The 16799-nt window shown below is 42.1% G+C and overlaps 1 protein-coding gene across 1 annotated transcript in view; it reads left to right on the plus strand.

Moving 5' to 3' along the window:
- The window catches only part of astn1 (astrotactin 1), a gene marked incomplete at both ends in the record, with an annotated part of 401060 nt that overhangs the window by 373274 nt on the left and 10987 nt on the right, over positions 1 to 16799 (plus strand). Inside the window, 3 exons of the mRNA XM_083888886.1 lie at positions 10454 to 10589; positions 10888 to 10988; positions 12257 to 12440. Of these exons, the coding sequence (XP_083745012.1) occupies positions 10454 to 10589; positions 10888 to 10988; positions 12257 to 12440 (421 nt within the window). The remainder of the gene's footprint in view (positions 1 to 10453; positions 10590 to 10887; positions 10989 to 12256; positions 12441 to 16799) is intronic.

Consider the following 16799-nt stretch of genomic DNA (forward strand, 5'->3'; position numbering starts at 1 on the left):
AAGTGGTGATTTATGAAAGCAGCTAGCTAACGAGCTAGCGAGCGGCTACAAGGGCGCTGAGGTTCTACCTGGAACCCTTTGCTTCTGAAAAACCCTTTCCCGAAGAAATGGTTTTTCAAGAGTTCTTGGTAACACCAATGGTTCTAGTGAGAACCATTTTGATCCAGAGAACTCTTTAAAACCCCTTTCCTGAATAAAGGGGTTTAAAAGGGTTCTTGGTGGAACCATCCAAAAGGTTCTACCTGGAGCCAAAAAGGGTTCTTCTATGAGGACAAGCCAAAGAACCTGATATGGTTCTACTTTTATTTCTAAGAGTGTAGGCTGTGTTTGTGTTTAATTATTAGACCTGATGGAAGGAGATTTTTTGAGAGTTAAGGTGGAGAATAAGAGTAAGGATAAATGTTTAAGTTTAGGTTTAGAATATACTGTATGAACTCAATGTGTGTGTGTGTCGTGTTACACCTCAAACCTCCCATTTGTTCCCTCTCTCCCTCTCTTTTCACTTCTTTTGGTCTCCTCCCTACTCTCAGTTCATCAAGTTCATGATATTCTGCGTTGCCTCTCAAAGTCTGACGTCTGTGTTAGTGCACTGGACAATCATCTCATCACAGAAAACACGAAAAATAATAATAATAATAATGATGATGTGTCTGTTGTTTTCTTTTGGTGAACTGAAGATTATTGGATTATAAAATTACAACTGGCTATGGCTTTCATTAGGCTTGATTAATTGTAGTTCTAATCAACTTTAGTGTCAACGACGGACATAACGGCCTAAAGAAAAGTAGAAGACATGTAAAAGATATGTAAGACTATGATAAGTCATAGAAAATAAATAGGATTTCACAAGAAAAGAGGAGGGGGTTTTTGTTTTCCTCCATTTGGCTGTGTGGATAAAAACCTTTGCCAGGGTTTATCGGATTGTTTAATATCAAGTCACTGTTAATGGCATTTATATTAAATCAAATGCGATGTTTTCTCTTGCGAGAGGAGCAGACGGTAGGATCTTGGTGGACGGCCAGTCTTGCAAACTGTCCCAAAATGTTGCAGAGTATAAACAGCGCGAAAGCAGATGATGTGTAGTCTCAGGTTCAGAATCACAGAAGCAGCAGCAGTTATTGTGATTAAAGCTCAGTCCTTTGCCGTTTAAAGAACGGCTTAATATTCTCAGACTGGACTTTATGACAGGTGTAATAGTATTATCATGTTGACATTTGGATTTAAAACTGACTTGAAGATTCTTTCATTTTCCGTTTTCTCAACATTCTTCAGTTTTTTTTTTGTTTTTTTTGCATAATTTTGAAGATAAGTCACATAAATGACATCATTTTTGAAAGAATAATGTCTTGAACATTGTGCTTATGTGCTTAATTACAAAAGATTTTGTAGGAAATGTAGGAAAAATCCAAATTTACCATGTCTTAAATTCAGGATGTGGACGTGGACAGCCTTGTCTAGCTTAGCTTAAACATCCGATAGCGCTAGCCTGGCTTTGCCCAAAGTTGAAAGCCATTCCGTTGCTTTCAGACATCAATTTGGACTGTGTAACAATTAAATAATGACTTTATAAAAAATAATTATCTTCAAAACTGTAAAAAAAAAAAAAAAAGTGTAATTTAAGACAGCAGTAGCTAGCAACAGGTGCTATGCGCTAGGCAGGTGATTCAGCTAGTTAGCACATAGCTTAAAGGTGCCATATGTAAGAATGTGGCCAAAAACAGTTACTACATTCAAATTCAAAATACAGAGGTCTTTTAGGTTTCATTTTCTGACTTAACTGGCAACCCGTGGTTGCTCGGCAGCTGAGACTCTACTGACTGCAATGATTGGTAGACGGCGGTAGGTGGCGCCACATGACGCCAAAAACGCGATTTAAAAACATAAACATGATTTGCAGTCTGCAAAAAAAAATGTTTTAATGCAAATATTTTGTCTGTACTGTTGTTGTTGGTGAGTTCAGTTTGTTATATGAACATTATTCCTGAGTCTCTGTGACATATTAGGAGGATTTTATGGCCAGTTGATTTAGATATTTACATATTGCACCTTTAACTATTGTTTGACAACAAAAATCTCCAGTACAATACCCTCTATTATATAAAATGTTATTATGTTTTTTCTTGTGAACAGAACAATTATACGTAAATTATGACAACTTTATAGTCTGCTTGAAAAGTATTATCTCACTCAGTAGTGTTTTTCCAACTATGCTAACGAGTATAATAAATCATACTCGTAATTACTTGCCATGTTATTTTAGTACGTAAGCATAGGCCATATGCGCCGTATGTTTAGCTTAATTTCATGTGACTATACGGAATGTCCAAACCCCACAGAGTAAAAACATTATCATGCACAGGCACTCAAAGGGTCCAGGCCTGCACAACTGAACTGACAACGGCAGGCAATACTTCAAAAGGTGAGACATCCCATAACTCACATCAGTCTCCTGGCAATCCTCGATTTTTTCCGACCAATCATACTTTAAGAATGCCGAGGGTAAACAACTCCAGCTGAATGACAAGGTCCTCAGAGTCGTGACTGTCTCAAACTCCACAGTCTGTGTTTGTGTTGTGTTATCTTATTTTCTCCACATGGGACTTGATGTCACTTTCATTTGCTTAAATTTATCTAAACCCATTATCTTTATAAAGAAAGTAAATTTGATCTTTTTTGAAACACATTTAATCCAAATTGGGTTTTTTTTGTGTCTGGACAACAACATATCTGATTCAAAATGTAGTTTGGAACATGATTTCTACAAATTGAACATTAAATTCCAAGGATTTTCTTATTACCGGTGACATCGGTGAACACAGCAGGCTCTTCCGTTTGAAAGATCACTGGCAGTAAAAATCTTATTGAATGGGACCGATTTGTTTTATTATTTTAATTATTATTATTGTTGTTGTTGACCCAGAACAGTTAAAAACATTTTTTTACTGGATTTGCTCCATTTGTCCTGCATCGCACCATAAACATGGCCGTATATATTGAAAAAAAAATAGTCTTCTTTTTTCTCCATGAAGCCAACTCTGAAATAAGAATGTATTAAAATGGCCACTATAACCCTTCTTCTATTTCCCACTTGACTTATGATTTTCCCAGGGAGTTATTGGTTTCACTTGCTCGTTTTTAGGTCCTCTAAATTAGCACATGATGTCAATTTTGCTCGATTCATACGAGTGGTGTAATGGTAAATTCAATTCAAATTAAATTTTCTCAGTTTGGATTATTGTAGTTTATTTAGAATTTTTCTCCCCATTTTTACCAAAGCTTTTTCACAGTTTTTACATAGTTGTCAGATGTGATTATTCAACATTATAAACCATTTTTGTTACCTTGTTCCGGGTGCCTCTGTTGATTCACATTATTATTGAAGTATTAGTTTGATATTTATTTGTTTATGTTATTTAATGCTGTGTTTTTTACATATAAAAATCGAATCTTTGTATTACAGGAGTGTATTTTGAATCCCCCTCCAAAGATTGTGCACATTTTTAGATTTTCAGACCTTAATTTCTTAATATTTTATTAATAAACCGTTTGGTTTTATGTATTGATGTCACCAGTAGAGGGAGTTGCCGATTTTGCCAAATATTAATTGAAAGATTTTTCTGTAAATTTGCAAATCTGGTGTCTGCTTCCATGCAACAAAAAGTTCTCACATATAGTTTTACACGCGTATTCGTGACAGAGTAGTATACCTTTAGTATAGTAGGTGTATGAATGATCAATAATCATTATTATTGGCAGTAACAGAGGGCCCCAAAATCAAATTTTGCTTAGGGGCCCCATGGAGGCTTGGGCCGGCCCTGCATTGTGTCTAGCCTGAACTGACAACATCCGGCGGGAGTTGGCTCCCCAATACCTACAGTAGACAAAGAGGTGTGAAAACACTGCCTGGAAAGGAAGACTCTTTGTCTATTGGAGGAATGCGAAAGGGGAGTTGCTCAGGTATAAAAGTGGAGGTTCCCACTTTGCTCTGGGTCTTTCTCCAGCTTGGATCACTCCTGTGAAAATTGACCATTTCCTTGCAACGAAAATAAAAACTTATCGTTCGGCAGAAGTTCTCTATTTCATTCCTCACCAGCAGCAGAGAGTTTCCACAACCGTGGACACCAGTGTGATTGACAGCTGGTGTCTGTATTTACGGCCATTATTTAATTAAAATCGACAATATTCTATTTAAATGGTGTGCTTTTTGACTTCCACATTCAGAGAGTATGTCCTGTCGCTTTCCAACAGAATCCTTTTAAGTATAATATCGGGATGAAGCCAACTGGCCAGTGCTGAGGGAATGAAATGCAGAATATTATATTCCAAGATGGCGGAAAGTAAGTCTGCAGCCTATTTCAGCCAACTGACAAGAAATTATATTTCAGTCTATTTTTCTGAGTGACACCAAATGTGCTAATTTATCTTGCCAACACTTCAGTTGTCACTTCCAGGATGTCATGAATCATCAAAGCTTCGGTTTCTTTTTTTATTATTCTTGTGCAAAGTGTCATTGGGCCACTCCTCTGCCACAGTAAAAACGCTGAGCACTGTACAATATATATAGATTTCTGACTAATAATTGTTTTATCAGCGGTGCCGTGATGAAAGATGACTTTTGCGACACGCAGTAAATCAAGGATATCCTCGGTCTGTTGGAGTTGGAGCGTTCCTCAGAAGGTTTATGAAGCCATCCAGTGGACGTGGAATCATAATAAATCTGCACGGGCAGAGATTCACACTGACAAATAGTTAGGACTCGGGCCTACGGATGAAATGATTGTGTGATAAGAGGACGTAAAATGTCAGATTTCTTCACTTTTACCGTTTCCTCATCGCTTCAAAGTCTCCGAGCCAGATCGGCAAACGGCTTTGATTTTATTCGCTGTCTGTCAGCAATCTGCACATTAAAGTAAACACTGAAATAGTTGCTGTGTTTTTATGTGGACTTTATTATTTCCATGGTGTTGAGTCATGTCCATAAATGCCATGGCAGCACACAGCGTTCAGCGTCGAATATTTATTTTGACCGAGATATTTGTTCGTGTCGAATTACAGAAGGTGAAAATATCTGTTCAGGCAACTCATAGCAGGATTTCTCCTCAGGACAGTATATTGGGGGGGGGGGGGGGTCACTGCACTTCTGCTGCTTTAGGTTGTTTACAGAGGGAGATTGGCAGGAAAGGTCGGACCGAACGGCAGCACTTGAACCCACAGAGAAATCACTTTGCTCGTCTTAGTCCACCACAGGCGTAGGTGATCCAGAGGTAGTTGTTTTGATGTTTTGATGTTTTTCAGATCTCCACCAGCGTTGCTGCTGCGTTTTAATGGGCTGACGCCTTTTGTGTTTGAGCAAAGCCCCGTTAAAGAGTTCACGAACAGTCGGCGTCAGGCCAGTTTCCTCCTCCTCCTCCTCCTCAACTTTGCACCATGTGAGAACGGCGGTTTGGGAGTGAGAGCAGACGATACCGGATGTGAATGTGTGAGAATGGATCATCCATCTGTACTTGGCTAACAATTTTTCTAATCACAGTCCGTTTGACGCTGCCAAAGGCAAAATATGTGCCTTGACACCAGTGATTGAGGTGGGGCCAAATGTGCAATATGGTGCAATGGAGCAATATAATGTTTTTTTTTCTGGGTTGAGTTTTCTTAAGGAGAGTTCCTGTTTATCACGGCTTAACGGACTCGCCTTTAATTTTTGGCAGGCGTGCTCAGAAAACACATCAATGTCGCTAAAATTAAGTCTGAAAGGGCAGGAAATACGAGCAGTCAGGATGCAACAAGCCAACAGTTTATCCTGAATATATAAACCATGTTACTTGGAGGTAAGAAAATTACCAGGAGTGCACCTTAGTGCATGTTGGGAAATAAGACGATCAAAGTAAAAAGGGAAGTTTCACGCTGTGACTGTGAGGATTAAGGCTGTCACTGATTTTTACAACAACAGTTTGTGTTGTAATTCTGTCTCATATTTTTTATCCTCCAAATAATCTTCGACTAAGCTCAGCATTTATTTACAACCTCTCTGATAGTCTTTTTTTTCTAAAACGACAACATTAAGACCCAAGTTTTATTAAACACTGAGGTTTCTTTCACGCATAATAACGCTGTCTTTGCCTTTCCTGTCCATTCTTCCACAGATTATTAGACAATTATAGCCTCACACAGCGGTAGGTATAGGTAGGTAGTTACGTAGCTAGGTGGCTAGGTATCTTGTTACATTGGCAGGTAGGTATAGGTATGTAGCTAGGTAGGTAATTGCGTAGGTAGGTTACTAGGTAGCTTGTAACATTGGTAGGTAGGTAGCTAGGGAGGTATTTACGTAGGTAGGTAGGTTGGTAGCAAGTTACATGGTAGGTGGGTAGTTACGTAGGCAGGTAGCTAGGTAGGTATTTACGTGGGTAGGTCGTTGCGTAGGTAGGTAGCTAGGTAGGTATTTACATAGGTCGTTACGTAGGTTGCTAGGTAGGTATTTACGTAAGTAGGTAACTGTAGCTAGGTAGCTATTTTACGGTGGTAGGTTGGTGTGGGTAGGTAGGTACGTTGGTAGGTAGGTAGTTACATTGATAGGTAGGTAGTTGCGTAGGTAGGTAGCTAGGTAGTTACATTGGTAGGTAGTCGCGTAGGTAGCTAGTTACATTGGTAGGTAGGTAGCTAGGGAGGTATTTAGGAAGGTAGGTTGGTAGTTATGTAGGTAGGTCGTTACGTAGGTATGTATTTACGTAGGTAGGTCGTTACGTAGGCAGGTAGCTAGGTAGGTATTTACGTAGGTAGGTAGCTGGGTAGCTAGTTACGTTGATAGGTTGGTGTGGGTAGGTAGGTATGTAGGTAGTTATATTTGTAGCTAGGCAGGCAGGTAGCTACAATGGGCTGCAGAGTGCCATCTCAATTTAGAGCAAAACTGGTCATCAAAAATGCTGCTGTCCAAATTGCTGTGAACATTTTCGAGTCAATAACCAACAACCGAAAACCTTTTCATCCTAAAGAAGAAATTGTTTAACCGCTCTTCTGTCCCGGGTTGTTCTTACGCTCTGCTGTCGCTGTAATAGAAAACAAACAGTTCTCATGCTGTTTTCTTCCACTGTTTTCTTCTGCAGCCAGGAAAAGATTGAACTTGTGCCACTGATGGTTAAAATGAGCAAAAGTCTATCTCTATCGTTCCATCCACACTGTTTCCATTAAAGTCTCTTTTTTTGTGCTGTCGTTAGCCTCACTATGGCCTGAATTATGAGATGGTTGTGATAAACGTTGTTGATGAGTTAATGAGCAACGGCAAAGAACATCAACCGACCTAATGCACTCCACTTGCATAAAGGCAAATTACTTTGCTCACCAGCAGGAGGTAAAAGTCTGTATTTGTCACTGAAAAAGAAGGGAACTGGAAGATAGTTTTGGCAGCATTCGTTTATCTCGTCACGCTGATGAGACAGTTTTACTTTATTCCCATCCAAACATTCAAATCAAATAAAGAAGATCCAGAAGATTTGTGCTCGTCTTTTGCTGCTTCATCTTTTCCGTGTATGTTTTTGTCTTGTATTTTCGCTGGAGCTGTGTCTCTATCTGAACGGGTGGTGAAGCCAATTCAACAAGATGGAGAATCGCCTCTGGAGCCATGGGGCCAGTGCTCTTATCAACTCTAAGGGCGCTTTCACACCACTAGTTGGATTATTTGATCCGCACCAGGCAATACAATTATTATTATGTAACATATGACTCCAGTGTGGTCCGCTTTCACACCAGCAAACGAACCAAAATTGGCCCGATTGACGTTTCATCATGTGTTTATATCTTCCGGTAGAAAAGCGCCAATTTTGACTCACTATGGAGCAACACGTTCGCACATTGCTACTTGCTCTGATCTTCGTTTATTACATTCTCTGTATTGGCCATTTTTGGCAAAATATCCAATTTGAGAATGAGTCGCGGCTGCGTCTGGAGAACAATCAGCTGATGCACTGGAGTCGGCGAAGACGTATAAGCGCGTCATTTCAGGCAGAGGAGACGCGCTATTTTCATGAATGTGGTCGTGCTAACTATGAGACGAAGATTGCTCCAAAGACCTACAAGGTAGGCTATGTCCATGGCATTTACTGCAGAATATGGTTTGGACCTGAGTTGGCGTTCTCACCAGAGGGACCGCACCAGAGTCTGACATTTGGTGCGGAGTCAAGTGGACCGAGACCACCTCTTTTTGGCCGCTTGATTTGGTGCGGACCCGAGTGCGATTGATGCTTTCACACCAACGAAAACGAAACGAACTAGAGTTTTTGGGTCGAATGGATCGTTTGGTGCGAACCAACTGCTGTTGGTGTGAAAGCGCCCTAAAAAGTGGACCTAGTCTGTGCCGGGTGAATCTAATCAGGAAGCAATGAATAGCCACCAGGGGCCAACTCTGCTGGTTTGGAAATAGAACTCCGTTTGAATGGGGTCTATGGGAAATTCTTACTTTTTCCGAGGAGTTAATGGTCTCCATCATGAGTCTCAGCTCTTCTTTGACAGAACGTGATGCCAATTTTGGAAATAAAATAGATGAAGCATGGTGCATGAGTGTGATTGACAGTCGGTATCATCTGGTTGAAGCCACGACTGCCCGATGTCTGAGCGTCCAGGGGTTTAGAGCTCAACCTTCTCACATGCTCAACACACTGAGCTTTGAGTGTTTTCTCCAGCGATGAAAAAAAAAACCCCTCCAAACACTGCCTCCTTTTTATGTGCCCGAAACGGATATTCCAACCCGATTTGCAATTAATATTATAAGTGCAAAGCCTCACAGTGTCACTTTTCATTTACATCTCCAACACTGTTTATATCTTTCACTGGTACGTCAGTTCTTTTTTTTCTCCCTGAGCAAACACTCAGCTCCGACAGCCGCCGTTTCATCCTCTCCCCGCGACTCGTGGGGGGGGGGGGGGGGCCTCCGCAGTTTAGCAACCCGGCGACGCGAGCGAGAGGTTTTGACGTAGACGGACGCCTCGGAGAGCGGCCATCACTCTCACATGCTGATATGTACACACACACACACACAGGTGAGGGCATCCATCACTTCACACACATGTAGTGTAAATACACACGGACAGGCGCTGCTTGTGCGGAAGAGGGTCACGGACGACCACCTCGGACCACGCATCACTTGGTGCACCCTTGCGTACACACACACACACACACACACACACAGTCTTGACTTTTCCGAGAGAGAGGAGAGGGTTTTTCCTTGTCTCACCCCGGTGGCCAAATGCCCTCCTGACGTACGCAGTGCCAGCTGGGAAAACATTGCTAACTGCATGTGTCACCACCAGCATGAGCAGCAGGAAAGGGGGGAGTCCCTAAAGCAGGAGAGGAGGTCACAGGGTTCCTTCCCCCCTTTTCACGTAAAGAGGCGTCGAATAAATCGAGCGGCGAATCCAGAGCGTGGAGAGATTTTTAAACGTACACCTCATTCCCACTGGTCAAAAAAATTCATTTAAAGGCGCCATATGTAAGAGTGTGGCCAAAAACGGTTACTTCCTTCAAAATCAAAATACCGAGGTCTTTTACGTTTAGTTTTTTGACATAACTGGCAACCCGTGGTTGCTCGGCAGCTGAGACTCTACTGACTGCAATGATTGGTAGACAGCGGTAGGTGGCGCCACATGACGCCAAAACACGATTTCAAAACATAAACATGATTTGCAGTCTGCAAAAGGTTTTTTTAATGCAAATATTTTGTCTGTACTGTTGTTGTTGGTGAGTTCAGTTTGTTATATGAACATTATTCCTGAGTCTCTGTGACATATTAGGAGGATTTTATGATTTATTACATAATGCACCTTTAATGACATGATTATTTGTTCATAAAAATATTTGTCACACGTTTGTTGCGTGTTGTCTCGGGGACAAAGTTTTGGCGTAGTGGTTCGATTCGATTTAATTTCAACGTGCACTACAAGTTTGGGGTCACCTATACAATTTTTGTTGTGTTTTCCATTAAAAGTCACACTTTTATTCATCAAAAGAGTTGCAAAACGAATAGAAAATATAGTCGAGACATTGACAAGATTAGAAATAATGATTTTTATTCAAAATAAAACTGTTTTCCGCTGTACTGAAGTCATTGCACAAGGGTTTTCTAATCGTCCAATCGCCTTCTAACGCCATTAGCAAACACAATGTACCATTAGAACACTGGAAATGGGCCTCTATGTACACCTATGTACATATTCCATTAAAAAACAGACGTTTGCAGCTAGAACAGTCGTTTACCACATTAACAATGTATAAAGTGTATTTCTGATTCATTTAACGTTATATTCAGTGAAAAAAAAGTGGTTTTCCTTCAAAAATAAGGACATTTTTAAGTGAACCCAAACGTTTGAACGGTCGTGTATTGTCTTGGACTCGTATAGACTCTCCATCTACAAGACTTTTCACCTTCTTTTTACCCTGACTCGTCGTGTCCACCTCTCTCTAATCGCAGAAACCCTTCTGAGCTTCGTGGATGACATCCTGTCGGGAGCCAGGTCTCCGTGTGTGATGCTGGGCGACATCCCCAACCTCCTGTCCTCCTCTGTCAGCATGATCATCCGCTGCCTGGAGCCTGACACCACGTACATGTAAGTCGTCTGTCTGTGTCTCTACATTTTGAGTGAAAAAACTCTGTCTCGGCAGTGATGATAAAGCCTCTCTCCACCTCTGCCTCCTGCTCCCGTGTGAGCGGCAAGGCAGATGCATGGCCCTTGCTGCAGGTGACTGCAAGTTGCATTTTGGCCACTAGGTGGAGATATCCATTCAGTGAAATGACAGCTGATGAGTTCTGTGAGGATGTGTTTGTTTCTCTGTTCCTCCACTGAGGGGGAGACGTTTTTGATTGAATTAAGATGACCCCGTTCTGTGTTGTTTTGATGCATGCAGGTTCCGGCTGTGGGCGGTGGACAACACGGGGCGGCGCTCCCGTCCAAGTGAGGTCACCATCAAAACGCCCTGTCCAACCGTGGATGACGTCAAAGCACAAGGTGAGGAAGGAGAGAGAGAGAGGGAAAAACAGAAGTGTGGGCAGCTCTTTGCCAAGAAGAATATAATATAAAATAAAACGACCATATTATGGTCTGCGTCTGTGTTTTTGATGATGTTTGTACGTTTGACCTACAGTGATGTCGTGTCATGTGTTTCCTTGTGTTTGAAGCTTTTTTTCATGATTTAAAACACGATTTCTGACAGTTTTTGCTTCTCAAATGTGAATATTTTCTACCGTTTCTTTCGCTCCACGTAACTCATTTCTGGGTTTGACTAACACCGATCGAGGTTTTTTTAACATTTTAAGGACCAAACGATTCATCGAGACAATAATCCGCAGATTCATCGATTGCGAAAGTAACCGCGAGTCGCATCTCTGGTGTTGTTCTGGGACTCGTGTCTACACCGTCGTGGTTCCAGAGAGGCTGTGGTTTAGCTGTCGCTGTGACCAGGGAATACATCCAGAGTCAGTTGAGCTGTCAATCATAATCTGTTGACAGCTATGAAGAGCTATTGTCTGTGTTCATGTTCAGGAACAAGAGCCATGACTTTGCCTACACTCTTAGAAATAAAAGTGCTAAGTAGAACCATATAAGGTAACTCTTTTTGGCTCTAGATAGAACCTTTTTATTAAGGTTCCACCTGGAACCCTTTTGAAAGGTTCCACCAAGAACCCTTTTAAAACCCTTTATCCAGGAAAGGGGTTTTAAAGGGTTCTCTTGATCAAAATGGTTCTTACTGGAACCATTAGTGTTACCAAGAACCCTTGAAAAACCCTTTTTTTCGGGAAAGGGTTTTCAGAAGCTGGTAGAACCTCAGCCCTTGTAGAAGAACCCTTTTGGAACCCTTATTCCGAAGAGTGTAGTGCAGCTTTAAGCGCTCCCAAAAATGATTTTCAAGTAAAAAAAAACCCACACATATTAACAGTAACTGTGTGTAATGAACAAACATGGAAACACTGACTGGTTGTTACTGGTTCTCCCCTTTTTTTGGGAGAGAGAAAAGGCCTGGGAAACACAGAATGTCACCAGGAAAGCAGTTTTCCCTCAGGCTGCAGAGAGAGGATTTACTTTGTTTGTCAGCAGAAGCTCTGCTGCAGAGTCGTCTATACAGTGTGATGCTGAGAGGAAACAGTTCCCACCCAAGAGAAGAAGAAGAAGAAGATGAAGCACATCGAACCCTAACAGTGTTTTTTCCAAAATAGCAGCAAAGTCACACACTAACACTAACCCTAACCCTAGTTCACCTTTTTTTTTTTTTTTTTTAGAAATAGCCGACAAGATCTACAACCTGTTCAACGGCTACACCAGCGGGAAGGAGCAGCAGACTGCCTACAACACTCTGATGGACCTGGGCGCGCCGACGCTGCACCGCGTGCTCTACCACTACAACCAGCGATACGAGAGCTTCGGAGAGTTCACCTGGAGGTGCGAGGACGAGCTGGGACCCAGGTACAGTTTTGGATTTCAATGACTCGAGTGAGCTATAGAAGCAAAGTTAACAGCAGAAGGCTTTTTTTTTTTTTTTTTTAGCACACGGATATTGATTGTGTACGCCTTTGTTTGACTCTGCTCTACACTACCGTTCAAAAGTTAGAAATGTCCTCATTTTTGAAGGAAAATCGCTTTTTTTTTTTCAATGAACATAACAGTAAATGAACCAGAAATACACTCTATAATACATTGTTAATGTGGTAAACGACTATTGTAGCTGCAAACGTCTGGTTTTTAAAGCGGACCTAGACCAGAAGTTCCAATTAACGCTGTTTTTTAGTGTGTATCTGCGTCATTACCTTGTTTACGAAGCCCTGAAGGTTCGAAACAAACAGTTCAGCCACTGCTGAGAATGCTGTGTTTTATTGTAATCTCGGGCTCAGCGAGATCGCTGAAAAAACCCGGTCCGGTTACGTAAACATCGGTTCTCCTGAACAGCAGATCGTCCTGCTCCGGGCACTAGTCCGGGCACATCCGGTTGCGTACATTGAACCGCAGAAGAAGAATAACGTCCGTTGTGGAGGTGTTTCACGAGCGACAGTGTCTGAGGGGGGGAGTGGCGCTTCTGAGAGCTGGTATGCTGAATATGTCACTTCCGGGTATTGGCCAATCACAAGACAGTTAGGAAGGTTCTACTCTGGCTGGCCAATCACAACACACTCTGTCTTCTGGGGGTGAGAGTTGAGTCTGAAATATCGCAGCTGGGGAACAGCGTCAGAAAAGAGGATTTCTATTGGCTCGTTTACAGCAACTAGGAGGTTTTTGACCATAAAAACAAGTTAATGTATGTAAGTAGACCTCCATAACTAACATATATGTGCAACAGGACCACTCTATGTGAGCTTTAATGGATTATTATGTCAGTCCCCAGCAATTTCAAATATCTTGGAAAAGCCCGGGAAAAGCTGATTTAGCTTCGTGCAGTTCAGAAAAAACAAACGTATGGCACATTTGTGTTGGAGTACATTTACAGACATGCTCCGTCAGTGACTACTTTACCCCCCGCTGCCTGTGACAAAGCTCTTCCAATCCTCGCAGTGATTTACAGACTGCACTCGACTTGCTACATCGCTTTAAGTGCGTCTGTCGATTCATAACTCATTAAATCATTAAAGCGGCCTCTCGAGGACACCAACGTTGATCTGGGATCTGTGTATCCAAAGCAAAGCTTCTTTTTTTTCAATGAAAATCTATATTTGTGACCCATTTTTTAAGATTTATGGAAGATTGAATGGCCTGGCGGGGGGCGGTGGGCGGGGGGGAAGTACTAAATGGACTAACACACAACGCTGGGTTGTCGTTGGATGTCGTTTCGCGAACAAAAATATAGAACATTCAACGGCATTCAACTTGCATTTTTCTTTACCACTGTGTAAAATAACACGGCGCCACCTGCTGTCGTGAGCTCCGTGTCGTCCAGGCAACACAGTTAAGCCTGACCACATATTTACACGACCGTTCACAAGTTTGCCGTCACCTATTCAATTTTTTTGTGTGTTTTCCATTAAAAGTCACACTTTTATTCATCAAAAGAGTTGCGAAATGAATAGAAAATATAGTCGAGACATTTACGAGATTAGAAATGATGATTTTTATTCCAAATAAACATCATTGCACAAGGGTTTTCTAATCATCCAATAGTCTTCTAACGCCATTAGCAAACACAATGTACCATTAGAACAGTGGAAATGGGCCTCTATACACCTATGTACATATTCCATTAAAAACGCAGCTAGAATAGTCGTTTACCACATTAACAACGTCTTGAGTGTATTTCTGATTCATAAGGACGTTTCTAAGTGACGCCAAACTTTTGAATGATAGTGTGTGACGAACACTTGCTGTTCCCCTTTATGTGAGCGTTGCCTTCACGATGTCAGACCCAGCATCGACAGCGAAACTGGCCCCGCGTCATCTCGCTGTTTATTTCACGTAATTCTGCTATTAGCTGAACGTCCACAGGCGTGTAATAATTGAACAAATGTGACGTTGTCGCGACCGTCTGCTAACTAAATCGGTTGAGATTAGCTGTCGTGACGCATTAGCAAACACGAGCAGTGGCTGGAAATCTTTCTACGTCTGTTTATTTTGGGAGAATATTGCATTTTTATTGTGATCGGGGAACGCAGAAAGGACTCTACACGCGGTACCAGGTGAGCGTCTGGGTGATACCATTCTCCCCAAATGTTCTTGTTGTTTGAAGTCAGGGTTCCGTTTCAGTGTGTTCTTATGTCCTTCTAGAGCAGGGGTTCTCAAAGTTTTGATACCTGAGGGCCAATTTAGGATCCCAATGTTGGACTGAGGGCCGCCAAAGGAAAAAAAACAGAAATAAATCCCATTTGTAATCATTTTAATGACCAGATTGCAGTTCTACAGTTTTGCGTTAAGTAATATAAGCGTTAATATAATGAAATTTAAGCATTAATATAATAATACTTTATAATTTACTGGGTAATTACCCAGTATTTTGGCCAGTGTTCTTACCTTCTAATTACAGGTTAATACCAAGTAACACATTTCTGTTACCATATATTTACTGGGTAAATAGCTAGTAATTGGGGGCTGTAGCTACCTGCTTATTACCAGCTTATAACACAATAATACACTAAAATTCACCATATAGAAACCAGGTAAATACCCAGTATTTTTGTTTACACTTATTGGTCTGTATTCAGTAATGTCCAATAAACATTTAACAAGCTTAGTCGCTCCTGGATTAAAACTATCAACTGTAATTCATTGAGGGCCGCCAGAAATGTTTCTGCAGGCCGTCATTGGCCCCCGGGCCGCACTTTGAGAACCAATGTTCTAGAGAATGCTCTTATTTCCGGGGGGTTTACAGGAACCCAAATGTCCTTCGTTCCTCACGACCAGAGGCCTCACTCGACACTGTCATGAAGATGTTGGAGATACCCATCCCTCTTGGGGAGAGTTTCTGCTTTTGATGAATTCTGATTCCAAAGTGATTCCATATTCTCGGTTTCCCTGTCTCCTCCCTAATCCTGTGCACAAGCACCCTCCGTTGCTGTTTGGCTAGATTAGCATTGTGCCGCTTTTAGAGAGCCACAAACGTGTTTTTGAGATACAAGAAGTGTTTACCTTTGGTCCCCACCAACCCTGCACCCGACATCATCTGAGCCTTCACTTGCTAATTGTTCCACGTTGTTTTTTTCTGTATCCGGCTGCTCTTTTTGCTCCTGACACTTGAAAGAAAGAGGGTAGCGTTGTTTCTTCTCTCTCACTCCAAACAAAACCCCAAAACAAAGGTAATCCGACCGAACCCGCGGGGATTTCTTCCGCACGTTTTTCTCAAAAGCATTTTGTTCCAAATCGTCTTTATTGTTTCTCTAAATTTGGCTCACGCGGCCAAATCCCCGCGGTGTGGGTCCACACAAAGCCCAGTGGTGTCCAAGTCTTGTTTAGATTCTCACAGGTGGGCAGATGTTCCCGCTCGCAGCTTCTAAAGTGCTGCCTTTGATTGTTAGCAGTTGTTTTATGGGAGTTTCGAGTCGCAGGGGAAATCGATTTAAATGGACTAAGACACAGAATGAGCTTAACCTCGATGACATCAATGGGGCCCATTTAGCAACGCTCAGCCAGGGAGGCCCTCGTTTTTTTTTTGTTCCCATAATGTAAAATGGAAGCCTAATGTTTTATAAATAGAGCCATGTGTCTGATATAAAATATTCTTATAAACAGCACAGTCTGTGGCGCAGGTGAAACCGATTAGCCAAGGCTCCTTTTATCCTCTGTCTGTAGCGTCCGTCCCCCCCCCCCCCCCCCACCTTCATTTTGAAAGGTTGCTTTTAATAAGCGCCCGCGTTGGAAAGAGTTGATGTAATTGAGGGGGAGTTGCTTCTGAAGTGTTCCATTAAAACACACTTAGGTTAACAGCCCAAATTTAGTTAAAGGGAGCGGTGATTAGCGCTAATAAAGGCACCTCCGAATTGGAAAAGCACTCGTGGAGCGCGTTCAAGGTGAGGCCTAGCAACGGGGGGGGGGGGGGGGAAGGAAGTATAAACACGTTGTGTTTGGCTCGGTCATCGAGTGAACGTTAGACTTTCCAGTGTATCTGGTTTGGTGTGAGGAACCAGAGTTGTGTGTGTGTGTGTGTGTGTGTGTGTGTGTGTCGTCTATTGTTACCAAGGGAGTGGACGGGCTGAGAGGTGCTAATGGCCTCACGGAGCCACCGCTGCGAGCCGGTGAGCGTGCCCGAGCATGTTCCCACAGCGTCGGGCGGCTCGTCCCTCTGACGTCGTCCGACCACTGGGGGAAAACAAATGCAATGAAACGGTGCTATTGATATCATTATTTCAG

The sequence above is a fragment of the Microchirus variegatus genome (genome assembly GCF_963457635.1).
Source record: "Microchirus variegatus genome assembly, chromosome: 5".
In the NCBI taxonomy this organism is placed as follows: Eukaryota; Metazoa; Chordata; class Actinopteri; order Pleuronectiformes; family Soleidae; genus Microchirus; species Microchirus variegatus.